General features: G+C 63.8%; 4 protein-coding genes across 4 annotated transcripts; 3 read left to right on the plus strand and 1 right to left on the minus strand.

Annotated features, from left to right (window-relative positions):
• The first annotated feature begins 1,625 nt into the window (after positions 1–1,625).
• On the plus strand, positions 1,626–3,083 carry VAMP8 (vesicle associated membrane protein 8). Its single transcript, XM_054088775.1, has 3 exons — positions 1,626–1,643; positions 1,803–1,994; positions 2,916–3,083. Exons 1-3 carry the CDS (start codon positions 1,626–1,628, stop codon positions 3,057–3,059), a joined length of 354 nt encoding a protein of 117 aa, XP_053944750.1. The 3' UTR covers positions 3,060–3,083.
• Positions 3,084–5,398: 2,315 nt separating this feature from the next.
• On the plus strand, positions 5,399–7,649 carry LOC104064021 (vesicle-associated membrane protein 5-like). Its single transcript, XM_054089004.1, has 3 exons — positions 5,399–5,527; positions 6,746–6,877; positions 7,109–7,649. The coding sequence occupies exons 1-3, from the start codon at positions 5,525–5,527 to the stop codon at positions 7,325–7,327; spliced, it is 354 nt and encodes a 117-aa protein (XP_053944979.1). The 5' UTR covers positions 5,399–5,524; the 3' UTR covers positions 7,328–7,649.
• Positions 7,650–8,450: 801 nt separating this feature from the next.
• On the minus strand, positions 8,451–11,930 carry C26H2orf68 (chromosome 26 C2orf68 homolog). The gene is made up of 4 exons (XM_054088904.1): positions 11,786–11,930; positions 10,766–10,881; positions 9,519–9,634; positions 8,451–8,715 (listed from the first exon to the last, which is right to left on the minus strand). Exons 1-4 carry the CDS (start codon positions 11,878–11,880, stop codon positions 8,593–8,595), a joined length of 450 nt encoding a protein of 149 aa, XP_053944879.1. The 5' UTR covers positions 11,881–11,930; the 3' UTR covers positions 8,451–8,592.
• A 791-nt stretch (positions 11,931–12,721) lies between these two features.
• USP39 (ubiquitin specific peptidase 39) lies at positions 12,722–19,192 on the plus strand. Its single transcript, XM_054088903.1, has 12 exons — positions 12,722–13,012; positions 14,333–14,402; positions 14,517–14,611; positions 15,638–15,774; positions 15,863–16,015; positions 16,107–16,332; positions 16,407–16,484; positions 16,568–16,635; positions 16,710–17,041; positions 17,845–17,980; positions 18,093–18,179; positions 18,305–19,192. The coding sequence occupies exons 1-12, from the start codon at positions 12,757–12,759 to the stop codon at positions 18,350–18,352; spliced, it is 1,686 nt and encodes a 561-aa protein (XP_053944878.1). The 5' UTR covers positions 12,722–12,756; the 3' UTR covers positions 18,353–19,192.
• The last annotated feature ends 429 nt before the right edge of the window (positions 19,193–19,621 follow it).

Genomic DNA, 19,621 nt, shown 5'->3' on the forward strand with positions numbered 1-19,621 from the left:
GGAAGTGCCTATAGGGCACTAGGGGGGATATGAGGTGCCAATGGGGGTCTATAGGGGGTCTATAGGGTGCCCGTGGGGTGTCTAAAGGGTACAGAGGGGGTGCCTATGGGGTCTGGGGTGCCTATGGGGTACATATGGGGCACTAACGGGTGCCCAGGGTGCTTGAGGAAGTGCCTGTAGGGCGCCTACAGGGTACTGGGGGGGATATGGGGTGCCTATGGGGGCCTATAGGGGGTCTATAAGGTGCCTATGTGGTCTATGGGACACATAGGGGGTGCCTATGGGGTCTGGGGTGCCTATAGGTTACATATGGTGCGCTAACGGGTGCCCAAGGTGCTTGAGGAAGTGCATATAGGGCGCCTATAGGACGCTAGGGGGGATATGAGGCACCTATGGGGGTCTATAGGGGGCTATACGGCTCCTGTGGGGTGCCACGGGGGTCTATGGGGCACATAAGGGGTGACTCTGGGGTCTGGGGTGCCTATAGGTTACATATGGTGCCCAGGGTGCTTGAGGAAGTGCCTATAGGGCACTAGGGGGGATATGAGGTGCCAGTGGGGGTCTATAGGGGGTCTATAGGGTGCCCGTGGGGTGTCTAAAGGGTACAGAGGGGGTGCCTATGGGGTCTGGGGTGCCTATGGGGTACATATGGGGCACTAACGGGTGCCCAGGGTGCTTGAGGAAGTGCCTATAGGGCGCCTACAGGACTCCAGGGGGGATATGAGGCGCCTATGGGGGTCTATAGGGGGTCTATGGGGTGCCTATGGGGTCTATGGGACACATAGGGGGTGCCTATGGGGTATATAGGAGGTCCCTATGGGGTCTGGGGGTGCCAGGGCATGGACAGGGTTCCCTATGGGTACTGGGGGGTCCCTATGGATACTGGGGGTCCCTATGGGTTCTGTGGGGCCAGGGCATGGATGGGGGGGCATCCCTATGGGTGCTGGGGGGGCAGGGCATGGATGGGAGGTCCCTATGGGTGCTGGGGGGTCCCTATGGGTGCTGGGGAACCAGGCCATGGATGGGGGGTCCCTATGGGTGCTAGAGGGTCCCTATGGGTGCTGGGATCTCTATGGGTGCTGGGGGTCCCTATTGGGTCTGGGGAACCAAGGCATGGATGGGGGGTCCCTATGGGTGCTGGGGGGGGGGTCCCTATGGGTGCTGGGAGTCCCTATGGGGTCTGGGGGTTCCAGGGCATGGATGGGGATCCCTATGGGTCCTGGGGGTCCCTATGGAGTCTGGGGATGCCAGGGCATGGATGGGGGGTGTCCCTATGGGTGCTGGGCAGTCCCTATGGGTGCTGAGGGTCCCTATGGGTGCTGGGGGGCCCCTATGGGTGCTGAGGGTCCCTATGGGTGCTGGGGCGTCCCTATGGGTGCTGAGGGTCCCTATGGGATCTGGGGGGCCCCTATGGGTGCTCAGGGTTCCTATGGGATCTGGAGGGCCAGGGCATGGATAGGGGGTCCCTATGGGTGCTAGAGGGTCCCTATGGGTGCTGAGGGTCCCTATGGGATCTGGGGGGCCAGGGCATGGATGGGGAGTCCCTATAGGTGCTGGGGGTCCCTATGGGTGCTGGGGAACCAGGGCATGGATGGGGGGGTCCCTATAGGTGCTAGAGGGTCCCTATGGGTGCTGGGTTCTCTGTGGGTGCTGAGGGGTCCCTATGGGATCTGGGGGTCCCTATAGGATCTGGGGGGCCAGGGCATGGATAGGGGGTCCCTATGGGTGTTGGGGGGTCCCTATGGGTGCTGGGGGTCCCCCTGGGTGCCGGTGGTCCGCTGAGCGCTGGGCCGTGGTTGCAGGCGGGCGTGCCGGGCAGCGAGCCGGCGGGCAGCGAGGCGGCGGGCGAGGCAGCGGGCAGCGAACGCGTACGGGCGCTGCAGCAGGAGGTGGAGGGCGTCAAATCCATCATGACCCGAAACGTGGAGCGCATCCTGGCCCGCGGCGAGAACCTCGAGCAGCTCCACAGCAAGAGCCAAGACCTGGAGGCCACGGTGCGGCACGGGGACAACCGGGGCGGGCACGGGGTCCCCGAGGTGGGCACAGGGTCCTTGAGGTGGCACGGGTTCCTCAAGGTGGACATGGTGTCCTTGAGGTGGCACCGGTTCCTCAAGGTGGACACGGTGTCCCCAAGGTGGCACAGGGTCCTCAAGGTGGACATGGTGTCCTTGAGGTGAACACAGAGTCCTAGAGGTGACACGGTGTCCCCAAGGTGGACATGATGTCCTTGAGGTGGCACAGGTTCCTCATGGTGGGCACGGTGTCCTTGAGGTGGCACAGGGTCCTCAAGGTGGACATGGTGTCCTTGAGGTGAACACAAAGTCCTAGAGGTGACACGGCGTCCCCAAGGTGGGATATAGGGTTCCTGAGGTGGCACAGGTTCCTCATGGTGGGCACGATGTCCTTGAGGTGGCACAGGGTCCATGAGGTAGCACGGGTTCCTCCAGATGGGCACAGGTTCCTCAAGGTGGACATAGGTGACCTTGAGGTGAACACAGAGTCCTTGAGGTGGCACAGTGTCCCCAAGGTGGTCACAAGTTCCTCAAGGTGGACACGATGTCCTTTAGGTGGCACAGGTTCCTCATGGTGGACATGTCCTTGAGGTGGCACAGGTTCCTCAAGGTGGGCACCATGTCCTTGAGGTGGCACAGATTCCTCATGATGGACACCATGTCCTTGAGGTGGCACAGGTTCCTCAAGGTGGACATGATGCCCTTGAGGTGGCAGAGGTTCCTCATGGTGGACACCATGTCCTTGAGGTGGCACAGGTTCCTCATGATGGACACCATGTCCTTGAGGTGGCACAGGTTCCTCAAGGTGGACACCATGTCCTTGAGGTGGCAGAGGGTCCCCAAGATGGGGTGCCTGGGGTGGCCGGGGGTGTCCCCGCGCCCCCCTGAGCGCTGTCCCCGCAGTCGGAGCACTTCAAGACAACGTCGCAGAAGGTGGCCCGCCGGCACTGGTGGAAGAACGTGAAGCTGCTCTTCATCCTCGGCGTGGTGGGCGCCATCATCCTCATCCTCATCATCCTCCTGGCCACCGGCACCATCCCCACCTGAACCCCAATACAGAGCTGACCCAGAGCGTGGGGCTGTGTCTGGGGGGACACGGGGGGGGACACGAGGGGGGGACATGGAGGGGACACCGGGGAGAAGATGGGGGGACATGGGGGTGTGGGGAGGGGACACGGGGGACACAGGAGAGAGTATGAGGGGGACACTGGGGGGGACATGGAGGGGACATGGGGGTACGGGGAGAGGACACAAAGGGACATGGGGGACACAAGGGGACAACAAAGGGGGACACAGGGAGGACATAGAGGGGACACTGGGGAGAAGATGGGGGGACGTGGGGAAGACATGGGGGACAACACAGGGGGACATGGAGGGGACATGGGGGTGTGGGGAGAGGACACAAAGGGACATGGAGGGGACATGGAGGACACAAGGGGACAACACAGAGAGGACATGGGGGACAACAAAGGGGGACGTGGGGGGACACAAGGGGACAACACAAGGAGGACATGGGGGGACACGGGTGTGGGGAGAGGACACAGAGGAGGACATGGGGACACAAGGGGACAACAAAGGGGGACACAGGGAGGACATGGGGGTGTGGGGAGGGGACACAGGAGAGGGTATGGGGGGACACTGGGGGGGACATGGAGGGACATGGGGGTACGGGGAGGGTATGAGGGGGACATGGAGGAGGACATGGGGGGACACAAGGGGACAACACAGAGAGGACATGGGGGGACAGGGGAAGATATGGGGGACAACAAAGGGGGACACGGGGAGGACATGGAGGGGACATGGGGGTATGGGGAGAGGACACAAAGGGACGTGGGGGACACAAGGGGACAACACGAGGAGGACATGGGGGGACACGGGAGAAGATGGGGGACAACATGGGGACATGGAGGGGACACAAAGGGACACGGAGGAGGACATGGGGGGACACAAGGGGACAACACGAGGACACAGGGAGGACATGGGGGGACACGGGGGTGTGGGGAGGGGACACAGGAGAGGGTATGAGGGGGACAACATGAGGGGACACTGGGGAGGACATGGGGGGACACAAGGGGATGACACAGGGAGGACATGGGGGGTATGGGGGACAACACAAGGGGACACGGGGGGACACGGGGGGCAGAGGGAGAGGACACGGGGAGGGGACGGGGGGGACATGGAGGGGACATGGGGAACAGGGGGTACAGGAAGGGGGACAGAGGGGACATGAGGGGACAGGAAAGGGGATGGGGGGGACACGATGGGGAACACTGGGAGGACTGGGGACACGGGGTGGGGGGGACAAGGGGGGGCAGGTGGCACCGGGCGGGGGGGGGGGCGGTGGTGCCAGGCGGGTGACAGCACCCGAGACAAAGGGCACAGTGTGGGGACACTGCCACCCCGGGGGGGGACATGGGGGGAGCAGGGGGGGTTCCAAGGACATTGGGGGGTCCCAGGGAAGCAAAATGGAGGACATGGGGGTCCCCGGGGATCTGAGGGGGGGACACATGGGGGTCCCTGGGGATCTGGGGGAGTGTCAAAGGACATGGGGGGTCCCAAGGAAGAAAGATGGGGGGACATGGGGGTCCATGAGGATCTGGGGGGGATCCAAGGACATGGCGGGGGGGTCTCGGGGAAGCAAGATGGAGGACGTGGGGGTCCATGGGATCTGGGGGAGCGTCGAAGGATATGGGGGGTCCCAAGGAAGCAAGATGGAGGACGTGGGGTTCCCTGGGGATCTGGGGGGGATCCAAGGACATAGGGGTCCCCGGGGATCTGAGGGGGGGACATGGGGGGTCCCTGAGGATCTGGGGGGGGTGTCGAAGGACATGGGGGGGTCCCAGCGAAGCAAGATGGAGGACGTGGGGGTCCCTGGGAATCGGGGGGAGTGTCAAAGGACATGGGGGGTCCCAAGGAAGCAAAATGGAGGACATGGGGGTCCCAGAAGATCTGGGGGGGTGTCCAGGACATGGGGGGGGTCCCAGGGAAGCAAGAGGGGGGACATGGGGGTCCCTGGGGGGGGGCGAACATCCCCGCATGGGGGAGGGGCTGTGGGGACACGGGGGTCCCGGGGGTTCCTTGTGTCACCGTGAAGGGGGATTCGGGTGTCCCAGTGTCACCGTGAGGAGGGATTTCGGGGGGGTCCCCTTTGTCCCCACTCCCTGGGGGGAGTTTGGGGGGGTCCCTGTGTCACCAGTCCCTGGTGGGGAGGGGAGGTTCGGGGGTTCCCCGTGTCCCCAGGAGGAAGGGGGGATTCGGTGGGTCACTTTGTCCCTGGGGGGGTCGGGGGGGTCCCGGTGTCACCGGGAGGGGGGGTTCCGGGGGTCCCCTTTGTCCCTGGGGGGGGGGTTCGGGGGGGGTCCCGGTGTCCCGAGGGGGGCGGGGACGGTCCCTCCCGCCGGGGCGGGGACGGGACGGGACCGGACGGGAGCGGAGGGACCCACCGAGACCCACCGGGATCGGGGACCCACCGGGACGAGTCCCGGGGACCCCCCGACCCCCCCTCATCCGCCATGGTGAGAAACGGGGGCGCCGCTTTCGCTTTCACTTTCGCTTCCCGGGACAGCGGGGAGGGGCCGCGGGGGGGGGGGACGACGACGACACGGACGTGTCCCCATGTCCCCTGTCCCCAAGATCCCGGTGTACCCTAATGTCTCTCTCACATCCTCATGGTCCCCATGGTCCCTCCATGTCCCAATGTCCCCCTCATGTCCCCATGTCCCCATCATCCCTTTATGTCCCCATAGTCCCTCCATGTCCCAATGTCCCCCTCACGTCCCCATGGTCTCCATATCCCTATCGTCCCTCTATGTCCCCATAATCCCTCCACATCCCAATGTCCCCCTCATGTCCCTATGTCCCTCTATGTCCCCATAGTCCCCATGTCCCTATTGTTCCTCTATGTCCCCATGGTCCCTCCATGTCCTAATGTCCCCCTCATGTCCCCATTGTCCCTCTATGTCCCCATGGTCCCTCCACATCCCAATGTCCCCCTCATGTCCCCGCAGTCCCCATGTCCCTATTGTCCCTCTATGTTCTCATGATCTCTCCATGTCCCCATGGTCCCTCCACGTCCCAATGTCCCCCCCATGTCCCTATTGTCCCTCTATGTCCCCATGTCCGTATTGTCCCTCTATGTTCCCATAGTCCCAATATCCCCCTCATGTCCCCATGGTCTCTCCATGTCCCAATGTCCCCCTCATGTCCTCATGGTCCCCCATGTCCCTATCGTCCCTCTGTGTCCCCATGGTCCCTCCATGTCCCAATGTCCCTCTCATGTCCCCATGTCCCTATCGTCCCTCTATGTCCCCATGGTCCCTCCACATCCCAATGTCTCCCTCATGTCCCCATAGTCCCAATGTCCCTCTCATGTCCCCACAGTCCCCGTGTCCCTATTGTCCCTCCACATCCTAATGTCCCCCTCATATCCCCATGGCCCCCCTACATCCTCCTATGTCCCCCATGTCCTCCTATGTCTCCTTGATCCCTGTGTCCCTATTGTCCCCACAGCCTCTTTGTCCCCCTATATCCTCCCATGTCCCCATGCTCTCTGTGCCCCCATTGTCCCCCCATGGTCCCTGCGTCCTCCTCCATCCTCCTTTGTCCCTCAAGGTCTCCTTGCGTCCCCCTTGTCCCCACGCTCCCTATTTCCTCGTGATCCCTACGTCCCCACAAACGGCGTTGCGTTCTCGCCGTGCCGCCGCCGTCCCTGACCCGTGTCCCCGTGTCCCCAGGCGGGGCTGGCGCGGTGCCAGCGCGAGGCCGAGGAGGTGACGGAGCTGATGAAGCAGAACTTTGCCCGAGCGCTGGAGAGGGATGGGCGCCTCCAAGACCTCGACAACCGAGCCCAGGAGCTGCGCACCATGGTGGGCACCCAGAGGGACGTACGGCCCCCGGGGGGGAAGACAAAGAGCTCTGGGGACACTCTGGGGACACAACAACCGTGAGGGACACCCTACAGGGGACACACAACCCCATGGGGGGGACACTATGGGGACACACAACCCCATTGGGGGGACATTATGGGGGCCCATAACCCCATGGGGTGGTGGGGACGTGCTATGGGGACCCTACAGACACCGTGGTGTCCCCAACAGGGCGAGGTCTTCACCCGCAGCACCCGGGCGGTGGCACGGCAGGAACGCAGGGGACACCGGCGCTGGCGCCTGGTGCTGGCGGCCATCGGCCTCGCTGCTGTCCTCCTCCTCCTCCTCGCCCTCGGCCTGGCGTTGGGGCTGCCGCGGCCACCACCCGCCAACGTCATCGTCATTGTCACCGTCCCTGTGCCCCCCGCCAGCCCCACCGGCAGGGACTGAGCCCCCGGCACCCAGGGGAGACGGTGAGGATGCTGGGAGACCATTCCATAACAACCCATCAGGATCTGCTCTGGGAGACCTCACCGTCACAACCCATCAGGATGAGTTTTGGTGAGATCCGACCATAACCATCCATTGGGATCAGCTCTGGGGAGACCCCACCATAACCATCCATCGGGATCGGCCTTAGGGACACCCCACCATAACCATCCATTGGGATCGGCCTTAGGGACACCCCACCATAACCATCCATTGGGATCGGCCTTAGGGAGACCCCACCATAACCATCCATCGGGATCTACTCTGGGGAGACCCAACCATAACCATCCATTGGGATCGGCTTTAGGGACACCCAACCATAACCATCCATCAGGATCTACTCTGGGGAGACCCCACCATAACCATCCACTGGGATTGGCTTTAGGGACACCCAACCATAACCATCCATCAGGATCTACTCTGGGGAGACCCCACCATAACCACTCACCAGGATCTAATCTATGGAGACTCCACCATAACTATTCATTAGGATTGGCTTTGGGAAGACCCAACCATAACCACTCTTTGGGATCTACTCCGGGGAGACTCAACCATAACCACCCATTGAGATCTACTCTTGGGACACCCCACCATAACCACTCATTGGGATCTGCTCTGGGGAGACCCCACCATAACCACCCATCAGGACCAGCTTTGAGGAAACCCAACCATAACTACCCATCGGGATCTACCCCATCAGGTCATCAGGACCTACTTTGTGGAGACCTGACCATAACCATCCATCAGGATCTACCCCAGGCAGACCCAACCATAACCACCCATCAGGACCCACTTTGTGGAGACCCAACCATAACCATCCATCAGGATCTACTGTAGGGAGACCCAACCACAACCACTCCTCAAGACCTACTTTGTGGAGACCTGACCATAACCATCCATTGGGATCTACTCCAGGGAGACCCAACCATAACTACTCATCAGGACCTACTTTGTAGACACCGAACCATAACCATCCATCGGGATCGGCTCTGGGGAGACCCTCCAATAAGGCCAACAAAGGTCTACCTCTATTTGGTAGACCCCACCCCACCAAACCAGTAGAATGATCTCCAAGGAGACCCTCAACCAAATAAGCACCAGACTTTGTTTTGGGGAGACCCTACAATAACAAACCAACGCAAAGACCTTTGTGGAGATGCTGGAGGTGACAGTTCCACCCCCGAGAAGGTGGGGTGGCCGTGTCCCTGGGGGTGATGGTGGCCGTGTCACCCCGTGCCCTGGCGCTTGTGGAGCTCCTCCTGCACGCGCTGGCAGAGGGCCCCGCGCAGGGCGGGTTCCAGCGGCGTCCGGGCGCACACGCGCTGCGTCACCTCCTCGGCGCTGTCGCCCTGTGACACCCACCGTGTCCCCAAGTTGTCGTCGCCCCCCCCCAAAAAATTCCTGGACACACCCCCTCCCACCACCACCACCCATGGGTGCCTGAACCCCCCCAACCTGTACACAGCGTCCCCTCCACCCGTGTGTGTCCACACCCCCACCCAGGGGTGCCCAGAGCCCCTCTCACCTCCCAGTGTACCCCCCACCCACCCAATGGGTGCCTGGACCTCCCCAGCACCCATAGGTGCCCCCCCATATCCCCCCCTGCACCCATGGGTGCCCAGAACCCCCACTCCAAGTGCCTGCCCTGCACCCATGGGTGCCTGGAGCCCCCCCCAGTGCCCCCCCTGCACCCATGGGTACCCAAAACCCCCTTTCCCCCAGCATCCTCCCCCACCCATGGGTGCCCAGAACCCCCCCCAGTGTTCTCCCCTCCCCCCCATGGGTACCTAAACACCCTCCTCAACACCCCCTCTGCACCCACGGGACCCCTCCCCCAGTGCCCCCCCCCCTCCATGGGTGCCCAGAACCGCCCCCCCCAGCGTTCTCCCCCCACCATGGGTACCTAAACACCCTCCTCAACACCCCCTCTGCACCCACGGGTGCCCATACCCCTCCCCCAGTGCCCCCCCCACCCATGTGTGCTGTCCCCCCACCCATGGGTGCCCAAATCCCCCCCCCAGTGCTCTCCCCCCCACTCTATGGGTGCCGAAACACCCTCTTCAACACCCCCTCTGCACCCATGGGTGCCCATACCCCTTCCCCAGTGCCCCCCCCGCCTCCATGGGTGCCCCCCCCACCCATGGGTGCCCACCTTGTGCACGATGACGGCGGTGACGCTCCCGTCGTCGGCCTCGTACTCGAGGCAGAAGAGCTGAACCCCTCGGGCTTTGGCCGGGGGGAGCCCCGACCCCGCGTCCCCATCCCCCCCTGCGGCACCCGCACCCTCAGAGGGCACCCAGGACCCCCCCCATTCCCCCACCCACCCATGGGTGTCCCCCCCCCCCCCCTTCCCCAGCTCACCCTTGGGTGCCCCCATCACGGGCATCTCCCACCTGTGGGTCTTCCTTGGGTCCCTCCCCATGTCCCCCCCCACCCTGGAGGGGTCCCCCCGTCACCCATGGGTGCCCCCAGAGTGATCCTGCCCACCCTTGGGTGCCCCCCCAAACCCAACCCACCCTGGGGGTCCCTCCATTCTCCCCCCCCACCCCAAGAGGTGTCCCCTCCCACCACCCTTAGGTGCTCCCACACCCCCTTTTCCTCCCTACACCCCCCTATGGGTGTCCCCCACCCTCCTCTTGGGTGCCCCCCACCCTCCTTTTCCCCTGAGTGTCCCCCACCCTCCTTTTCCCCTGACCCATGGGTGCCCCCACACCTGTGGGTGCCCCCCCTTCACTCCTAGGTGCCCCCCCCTTAAATGCCCATCCCATGGGTGCCCCCCCCCTTCTCCTCCATGGGTCCCCCCACATTGGTGCCCCCCTTCACTCCTAGGTGCCCCCCCCGTGGGTGCCCCCCTTCACTCTTAGGTGCCCCCCCCACCTAAGGTGCCCCCCTCTCTTCCTTTCCATGGGTCTCCCCCATGGGTGCCCCCTTTCACTCCTAGATGTGTTCCCCCCCCCTTAAACACCCTCCCCATGGGTGCCCCCCCTTTTTCCCCTCCATGGGCCCCCCCCCATGGCTCCCCCCGCAATGGGTGCCCCCTCCACTTCCCCTCCATGGGTCGCCCCCCCCCCCACCATGGGTGCCCCCCTTCACTCCTAGATGCCCCCCCTTAGATGCCCCCCCCCATGGGTCCTACCCCTCTTCCTTCCCATGGGTGCCCCCCCCCTTTCCTCCTAGCTGCCCCCCCCCTCCTTAGACACCCTCCCCATGGGTGCCCCCCCCCTTCTCCTCCATGGGTCGCCCCCCCACCATGGGTGCCCCCCTTCACTCTTAGGTGCGACTCCCCTTAGATGCTCTCCCCATAGGTGTCCCCCCCACCTTAGATGCTCTCCCCATGGGTTTCCCCCCCCCGCTATGGGTGCCCCCCCCTCATGGGTGCCCCCCCCCCCCGGTGCTCACCGTGCCGCCGGGGTTGGTACCTCTGCTGGTCGGGGCGCCGTGGCCGTGGGGGGGTCACCGTCAGCCGCCCGCGCCCTCGCCCCCGCGCCTGCCGCACCGCCTGCTCGTAGGCGTCCCTGCACGGGGTGGGGGGGTGGATTTCACAGGGGACACCCCCCCACACCTTTGGGTACCCCCCCAGCACCCATGGGTGCCCCCCTCACCCTTTATGCCCCCTCCCCCCCACATACATCCTCTTCCCTATGTCCCACTTTGGGTGCCCCCCATGTCCTGTCCCCCACCTTTAGGTGCCCCCCTCCTCACCCTTAGGTACTCCCCTTTTCACCTTTAGGTGCCCCCCCTTTACCCTTAGGTGCCCCCTCCTGACCTTTAGGTGCCCCCTCCTGACCCTTAGGTACCCCCTCCTCACCTTTAGGTGCCCCCCCCCTTAGGTGCCCCCTCCTCACTCCTAGAGCCCCCCCCCCATTCACCCTTAGGTGCCCCCTCCTCACTCCTAGAGCCCCCCCCCCATTCACCCTTAGGTGCCCCCCCTCACCCTCAGGGGCCCCTCCTCACCCCTAAGGCCCCCCCCCCCTCACCTCTAGGGCCCCCCCCCCCAGCATCCCCTCCTCCTCCTCCTCTTGCCCCTCCTCCTCCCCCCATGGGTGCCCCCCAATGCTCTCTCCTTATCCTTAGGTGCCCCCCACGGCCTCCCCTCACCCTTGGGTACCCCCCCATCCCTCCTTGTCCCTCTCCCCCCTCCCCAATGGGTGCTCCCCATCCCCCCCCTCTTACCCTTAGGAACCCTTCAATGCCCCCTTCTCACCTTTGGGTGCCCCCCCCCAGCACCGCCTTTTTCCCCCCATAGGTGCCCCCCCCCTTGGGCGCCCCCCAATGCCACAGCACCCCCTCTTTTCCCCATCCTCCCTCCTTGTCTCTCCTCCCCACCCCCCCAGTGGGTGCCCCCCAACCCCTGAGTGAACCCCCAACGCCCCCTCCGTTATCCTTAGGTGCCCCCTTAGTGCCCCCCCCCCCCCCCACCTGGCGATCTGGTTGCGGCGGATGTGCCGCACGAAGCCGTGGCTCATGTCGAGCCTCCCCCCGGGGCGGCAGCGCCAGCCCGAGCCCGGCTCCATCCCCGGGGGGGCCGCGGCGCCTTTAAGAGACACCGGGAAGGGGGGGTGGGAGGGGGAATGTATGTGGCGGGGGGCACCGCCCGGCGGAGCCCGCTCGGGGCGCACAGCGCATGCGCAGCGTCGCGCCGGGCGTCAAGTGCGTAAAGAACACTCTGCGCATGCGCACTGTGTGCCAAGAGCGTCTTCACCCCAATACGCATGCGCGTCGTACTAATGTACGTGCACACTACTCCAAATGCGGACCGTACATAATGAGCCCAGTGTACGCTCGCTGTGCGCCAACTACGTAACTAGCCCTGCGCCTGCGCACTGTGCGTCAGGAACACAACGAGTTCAATAATTCGTGCTAATTATGTGCTGAGCCCAATACATACGCCTACCGTAGGCTAAGTACGTACCTACCCCTGCGCCTGCACACCTTGGGCCCAGTGCGTCCTGAAGTCAGTACGTACGCACACCGTGCGCCAAGTGCGTAACTAGTCCTGCGTTTGCGCAACGTACGCTAAGCACGTAGTGAACCCAATACGTATGTGCACCTTGCGCTAAATCCATACGGAGCTTCCCCGCGTATTCGCACTGAGGGTCAGGTCCGTGCCCAGCCCCCTACAAATGCGCACCATACGCTAAGTACGTAGCGAACACAATATGTATGTGCACCTTACGGCAAGTCCATACTGATCTCCCGCGCATGCGCACTGAGCTCCACAGACCCCCCCCCGCGCCTCTACGCATGCGCACTGAGGTCTACGTCACCCCCGCGCCCCTACGCATGTGCACCGCGCGCTTATTCCGTCCCGAGCCCAATACGCACGCGTACCTTACGCTAAGTTCGTCCCGCCCCTCCCGCGCGTGCGCACTGAGCGCGCCCCGCCCGCCATGTCGAGCCGCGGGAAGCGGGACCGGGAGCCGCGCGTTTCCTCCTCCTCCTCATCATCGTCGTCGCTGTCCTCGTCGCGGAGCCGCCGGACGGGGGAGGCGGAGCGGGCGCGGGGTCGCCGGGAGGCGGAGCGGGTGCGGAGGGAGGCGGAGCTGCCCTCGCGCACCGGGAGGGACACGAGCGGCCCCGCGGGCTCCGGGCGGGGGAAGCGGCAGCGCGACAGTGAGGGGGAGTCCGAGCCTGAGCCCGAACCCGGTGAGGGGGGAGCTGGGGGGACTGGGGGGAACTGGGAGAATGGGGGGGAACTGGGAGGACTGGGGAGAGTGAGGGCACTGGGGGGAACTGGGACAGCTGGGAGGAATGGAGGCACTGGGGGGAAACTGGGAGAACTGGGGAGAGTGGGGACATTGGGGGGAACCTGGAGAATGGGGGGGCGAAGGGGGTACTGGGGAGACTGGAAGGATTGGGGAGAGCAAGGAGGGAACTGGGAGGACTGGACGGATTGGGGGGAATTGGGGGTGTGAGGGGGAACTGGGAGGACTGGGGAGAGTGGGGGCACTGGGGGGAACTGGGACAGCTGAGGAGAATGGAGGCACTGGGGGAAACTGGGAGAACGGGGGAGAGTGGGGGCATTGGGGGGAACTGGGAGAATGGGGGGGCGAATGGGGTAGTGGGGGGAACTGGGGAGAGGGGGTACGGGGGGAACTGGGAGAATGGGGGGGAACTGGGAGGACTGGGGAGAATGGAGGGACTGGGGGGAACTGGGAGAATGGGGGGCGAAGGGGGGACTGGGGAGAATTGGGGAGAATGGAGGGATTGAGGGAGTAAGGAAGGAACTGGAGAGACTGGAGGGATTGGGGGAAACGGGGTACGAGGGGGAACTGGGAGAACTGGGGAGAGTGGGGGTGCAGGGGGGACTGGGATAGTGGGGGGGAGTGGGGGGAACTGGGAGAGTGGGGCGAAGGGGGTACTGGGGAGAATGGGGGCACGGGGGGGAGTGAGAGAACTGAGGAGAATGGAGGGACTGGGAGGAATTGGGAGTGTGGGGGGGAACTGGGAGAACTGGGGAGAGTGAGGGCATTGGGGGGGAACTGGGAGAACTGGGAGAATGGGGGGCCAAAGGGGGTACTGGGGAGAATGGGAGCACAGGGGGGAACTGGGATAACTGGGGAGAGAATGGAGGAACTGGGAGTACAGGGGGGAACTGGGGAGAGTGGGGGCATGGGGAAGAACTGGGACAGCTGGGAAGAATGGAGGGACTGGGGGGAATTAGGAGTGTGGCGGTGAATTGGGAGAATAGGGAGAATGGAGGGACTGGGGAGAACTGGGAGTGTGGGGGGGAACTGGGAGAACTGGGGAGAATGGAGGGAATGGGGGGAACTGGGGCAGCTGGGGAGAATGGAGGAATTGGAGGAAACTGGGAGTGCAGGGGGGGGCATTGGAGGTGTTGGGGGGGAACTGGGTGAACTGGGGAGAGTGGGGGCACGGGGGGGTTTCTGGTAAGGCTGAACTGGGGGACACACACATCGTTTTGCCGTTAATTACCGCCATTCGGTAACGAGCCTTTTGCCACAGTGCGTTATGGGCGCTTCGATCCCGAGGACCAGCGCAGCCGCCACTGCCCCTACCTGGACACCATCAACAAGTGAGGGGGGAAGGGGGCGAGGGGGGCATTTTGGTGTGCTTTGGGGACTTCCCCCCACCCTGGGGATCCCCATGGGTGCCCCCCCAGCCCCCCCCAGCTCTGCTCTCCCCGCAGGAGTGTCCTGGACTTTGATTTCGAGAAGCTCTGCTCCATCTCACTGTCCCACATCAACGTCTACGCCTGTCTCGTCTGCGGGAAATACTTCCAGGGTGAGCGGGTGACATCCTGCTTGGGGGGGACAGGGGACACCCCGGGGTTGGGGAGGGGACAGGGGGCACACTGGGGCTGGGGACACACACCAGGGCGGGGGGGGACGGGACGGACACAGGGGGACACCCTGGGGCTGGGGGGGGACAGGGGACACCCCGGGGCTGGGGAGGGGACAGGGGACACCCCGGGGCTGGGGGGGGACAGGGGACACCCCGCGGCTGGGGGGGGGAAAGGGGACACCCTGGGTCTGGGGAGGGGACAGGGGACACCCCAGGGGCTTGGGGGGGGACAGGGGACACAGGGAACACTCTGGGGACGGGGGTTGTGCTACGGGGGGGGAGGATATAGGGACACTTGGGGTGTTGCTGGGGGAATGCGGGGACACCGTAGGGACCGAGGTGGTGCTGGGAACGGGACACGGGGGACACCCAGGGGCTGGGGTGCTGCTGGAGGGGACATGGGGACGTGGGGCACCACCAGGGCTGGCGGGGGACACTTTAGGGACCAGGGTCGTGTTAGGGGGCACATGGGGACACTTGGGGTGCTGTTGGGGGGGACACAGGAGACACCCAGGGCTGACGAGGGACACCTTGGGGACCAGGGTTGTGTTAGGGGACGCTTGGGGTGCTGCTGGGGGGGGCCACAGGGGACCACCAGGGCTGGCAGGGGACACCTTAGGGACCAGGGTCATGTTAGGGGGCACATGGGGACACTTGGGGTGCTGCTGGGGGGGCACGGGGGACACCCAGGGCTGGCGGGGGACACCTTAGGGACCAGGGTCGTGTTAGGGGGCACATGGGGACACTTGGGGTGTTGCTGGGGGGACACGGGGGACGTGATTGGGCCAGAGTGCTGCTGGGGGGTCACAGGTACCCTCAGGGTGGGCAGAAGCACCCCCAGATGATCTCTCCATCCCATTTCTCTTTTCTGGGCACCCGAGCCCTCCCCGTGACACCCCCCAATCCTTCTTGAGTCCCCTCCATGTCCCCCACCCCACCGTGACCCCATCCTGTCCCCCTCCCCAGGCCGCGGGCTGAAGTCTCACGCCTACATCCACAGCGTCCAGTTCAGCCACCACGTGTTCCTCAACCTCCACACCCTCAAGTTTTATTGTCTCCCCGATAACTACGAGATCATCGATTCCTCTCTGGAGGACATCACGGTGCGACGAAGGGTTTGGGTCACTCCAGAAGACCTTCAGTTCTACGTCTTTCCACCATTTTTTTTGTTGATCTCATTTTTTCCCACAGTACGTGTTGAAGCCCACCTTCACCGCCCAACAGATCGCCAACTTGGACAAGCAAGCCAAGCTCTCTCGCGCCTACGATGGCACCACGTACCTTCCCGGCATCGTGGGACTCAACAACATCAAAGCCAACGACTACGCCAACGCCGTCCTCCAGGTATGGCCATGAGAGGTTTCCGAGTATCGTTTTTGGGGTGAAACCACACCTATGAAGCTGGTGGGAAGGTTTGTTGTCTTCTCTTCCGTAGGCTTTATCCAACGTGCCGCCGTTGAGGAATTACTTTTTGGAAGAGGAGAACTACAAAGGCATCCAGCGTCCGCCTGGGGACATCATGTTCCTCTTGGTGCAGCGCTTTGGGGAGCTGATGAGGAAGCTCTGGAATCCTCGGAACTTCAAAGCTCACGTCTCGCCTCATGAGATGCTGCAAGCCGTGGTCCTCTGCAGCAAGAAGAACTTCCAGATCACCAAACAAGGTGTGGAGCGGGATGGGGTTGGAGAAGATGTTGGATTTGGTGCTCCTGGTTCTGATTTACTCTTTGGTTTGTAGGAGATGGGGTGGATTTCCTCTCCTGGTTCCTCAACGCGTTGCACTCGGCGCTGGGCGGCACGAAGAAGAAAAAGAAGAGTGAGTAGAGAACGATGAACGCCACCCGTGACGGCAATGTTGGTCACGCTTAGTCCCTCACCAACATCTTTTTGTCCTCATAGCCATCATCACCGACGTCTTCCAGGGCTCCATGCGCATCTTCACCAAAAAGCTGCCTCACCCAGACCTGGTGAGTACGTGGAAAGGCGAAGGAGGAAGTTTCTCCTCTCCGATCCGCTCCGTTCTGAGCCCCGTGTCCCGCAGCCGGCCGAGGAGAAGGCGCAGCTCCTGCAGAACGCCGAGTACCAGGAGACGATGGTGGAATCCACCTTCATGTACCTGACTCTGGACCTTCCCACCGCTCCGCTCTACAAGGACGAGAAGGAGCAGCTCATCATCCCCCAGGTGCCCCTCTTCAGCATCTTGGCCAAATTCAACGGCGCCACCGAGAAGGAGTACAAGACCTACAAGGAGAACTTTCTCAAGCGCTTCCAGCTCACCAAACTGCCGCCCTACCTCATCTTCTGCATCAAGCGTTTCACCAAGAACAACTTCTTCGTGGAGAAGAACCCCACCATTGTCAACTTCCCCATCACGTGAGTAGTGAAGGCCCAGGGGTAGGTGCTTGGGGTCCCTTGTTCTCCCTATCCTTGTGCCCCGTTGTGGGGTTTGGAGGCATCTAGGAGGGGTTTGGAGGCACTTAGGAGACCTTTGGAAGGATGCATGAGGGGTTTGGAGGTGCCTGGGAGGGGTTTGGAAGGATCCAGGAAGGGTTTAGAGGTACCCGGGAAGGGTGTGGAGGCACTGGGGAGGGGTTTGGAGGCATCTGGGAGGGGTTTGGAGGCATCTGGGAGGGGTTTGGAGGCATCTGGGAGGGGTTTGGAGGCATCTGGGAGGGGTTTGGAGGCATCTGGGAGGGGTTTGGAGGCATCTAAGAAGCGTTTGGAGGCATCTCGGAGGGGTTTGGAGGCGTCTCAGAGGGGTTTGGAAGTATCTAAGAGGAGTTTGGAAGGATGCATGAGGGCTTTGGAAGGATCTAGAAAGGGTTTGGAGGCACTGGGGAGGGGGTTGGAGGCATCTGGGAGGGGTTTGGAGGCATCTAAAAGGGGTTTGGAGGCATCTAAGAGGCGCTTGGAGGCGTCTCGGAGGGGTTTGGAGGCGTCTGAGAGGGGTTTGGAGGCGTCTGAGAGGGGTTTGGAGGCGTCTGAGAGGGGTTTGGAGGCGTCTGAGAGGGGTTTGGAGGCGTCTGAGAGGGGTTTGGAGGCGTCTGAGGGGGGTTTGGAGGCGTCTGAGAGGGGTTTGGAGGCGTCTGAGGGGGGTTTGGAGAAGTCTAAGAGGGGTTTGGAAGGATCTAGGAGGGGTTTTGAGGGACGCCGGGTGCTCCGACGTTGTCCCCAAGGAACGTGGACCTGCGGGAGTACCTGTCGGAAGAGGTACAGGCGGCGCACGCCAACACCACCTACGACCTCATCGCCAACATCGTGCACGACGGGAAGCCCTCGGAGGGCTCGTACCGCATCCACGTCTTACACCACGTGAGTGTCCCTGCCTGGGGGCCGGGGGGGGGACACAGACACAGGGTAGGGTGACACCACCCCTGGGATGTCCCTTCTGGTGTCACCTTTGTCCCCTCCGGTGTCCTCACAGGGCACAGGAAAGTGGTACGAGCTGCAGGACCTGCAGGTGACGGACATCCTGCCCCAGATGATCACCCTCTCTGAGGCCTACATCCAGGTGAGGGGGGGGATTTGGGGACAGTGAGGGGGGGATTTGGGGACAGTGAGGGGGGGAGGGATCTGGGGACATTTGTCACCCCCTTAGGATTGTCCCTTGACACCCCCCCTGTCACCTTCACGCAGATCTGGAAGCGACGTGAGGAGGATGAGACGAACCAGCAAGGTGCCTGAGCTCCTCGGAGAAACCCGGGGGGCACCCAGAGCCCCCCCGGAGCGCCCAGTGTTCTCCCAGGGGTGCCCAGAGCCCCCCCAGGGCACCCAGTGGCCCCCCAGGAGCACCCAGGGCACCCAATGGTCCCCCGGGGGCACCCAGAGCCTCCCCAGGAGAACCCAGGGCACCCAATGGTCCCCCAGGGGCACCCAGAGCCACCCCAGGAGCACCCAGGGCACCCAATGGTCCCCCGGGGGCACCCAGAGCCACCCCAGGAGCACCCAGGGCACCCAATGGCACCCCTGGAGCACCCAGAGCCCCCCCAGGAGCACCCAGGGCACCAAATGGTCCCCCAGGGGCACCCAGAGCCCCCCCAGGAGCATCCAGGTCACCCAATGGTCCCCCAGGGGCACCCAGAGCCACACCAGGAGCACCCGATGGCCCCCCAAGAGTGCCCAGAGCCCCCCCAGGAGCACCCAATGGCCCCCCAGGGGTGCCCAGAGCCCCCCCAGGAGCACCCAATGGCCCCCTAGGGGTGCCCAGAGCCCCCCCTGGAACATCTAATTGCCCCCCAGGAGCACCTAGAGCACCCCCAGGAGCATCCAGGTCACCTAATGGTCCCCTGGGGCACCCAGAGCCACCCCAGGAGCACCCGATGGCCCCCCAGGAGTGCCCAGAGCCCCCCCTGAGCACCCAATGGTCCTCCAGGAGCACCCAGGGCACCCAATGGTCCTCCAGGGGTGCCCAGAGCCCCCCCAGAATACCCAGAGCCCCCCCAGGAGCACCCAATGTTCTCCCAGGGGTGCCAAGAGTCCCCCAGGAGCACCCGATGGCCCCCGAGGAGTGCCCAGAGCCCCCCCTGGAACACCCAATGGCCCCCCAGGAGCACCCAGTGGTCCCCCAGGAGTGCCCAGAGCCCCCCCAGGGCACCCAATAGTCCCCCAGGAGCATCCAGAGCCCCCCCTGAGTACCCAGTGCCCCCCAGGAGCGCCCAAAGCCCCCCCCCGAGCACCCAATGGCCCCCCAGGAGCACCTAGAGCTCCCCCCCGGGCACCCAATGGCCCCCCAGGAACACCCAATGGCCCCCCCGAGGTGCCCAGAGCCCCCCCAGGAGCACCCAATGCCCCCCAGGGTTGCCCAGAGCCCCCCCAGGAGCACCCAATGGCCCCCATGGGTGTCTTTCTTTCCAGGGGCACCCAACACTTCTCTGGGTGTCTGTTGTGTCCCCCCCAGTGTCACCCAGGACCCTCTAGGGGTGTCTGCGCCCCCCCCCAGGGCACCCCCAGGGA

The sequence above is a fragment of the Cuculus canorus genome, chromosome 26 (assembly GCF_017976375.1).
Source record: "Cuculus canorus isolate bCucCan1 chromosome 26, bCucCan1.pri, whole genome shotgun sequence".
NCBI lineage: Eukaryota > Metazoa > Chordata > Aves > Cuculiformes > Cuculidae > Cuculus > Cuculus canorus.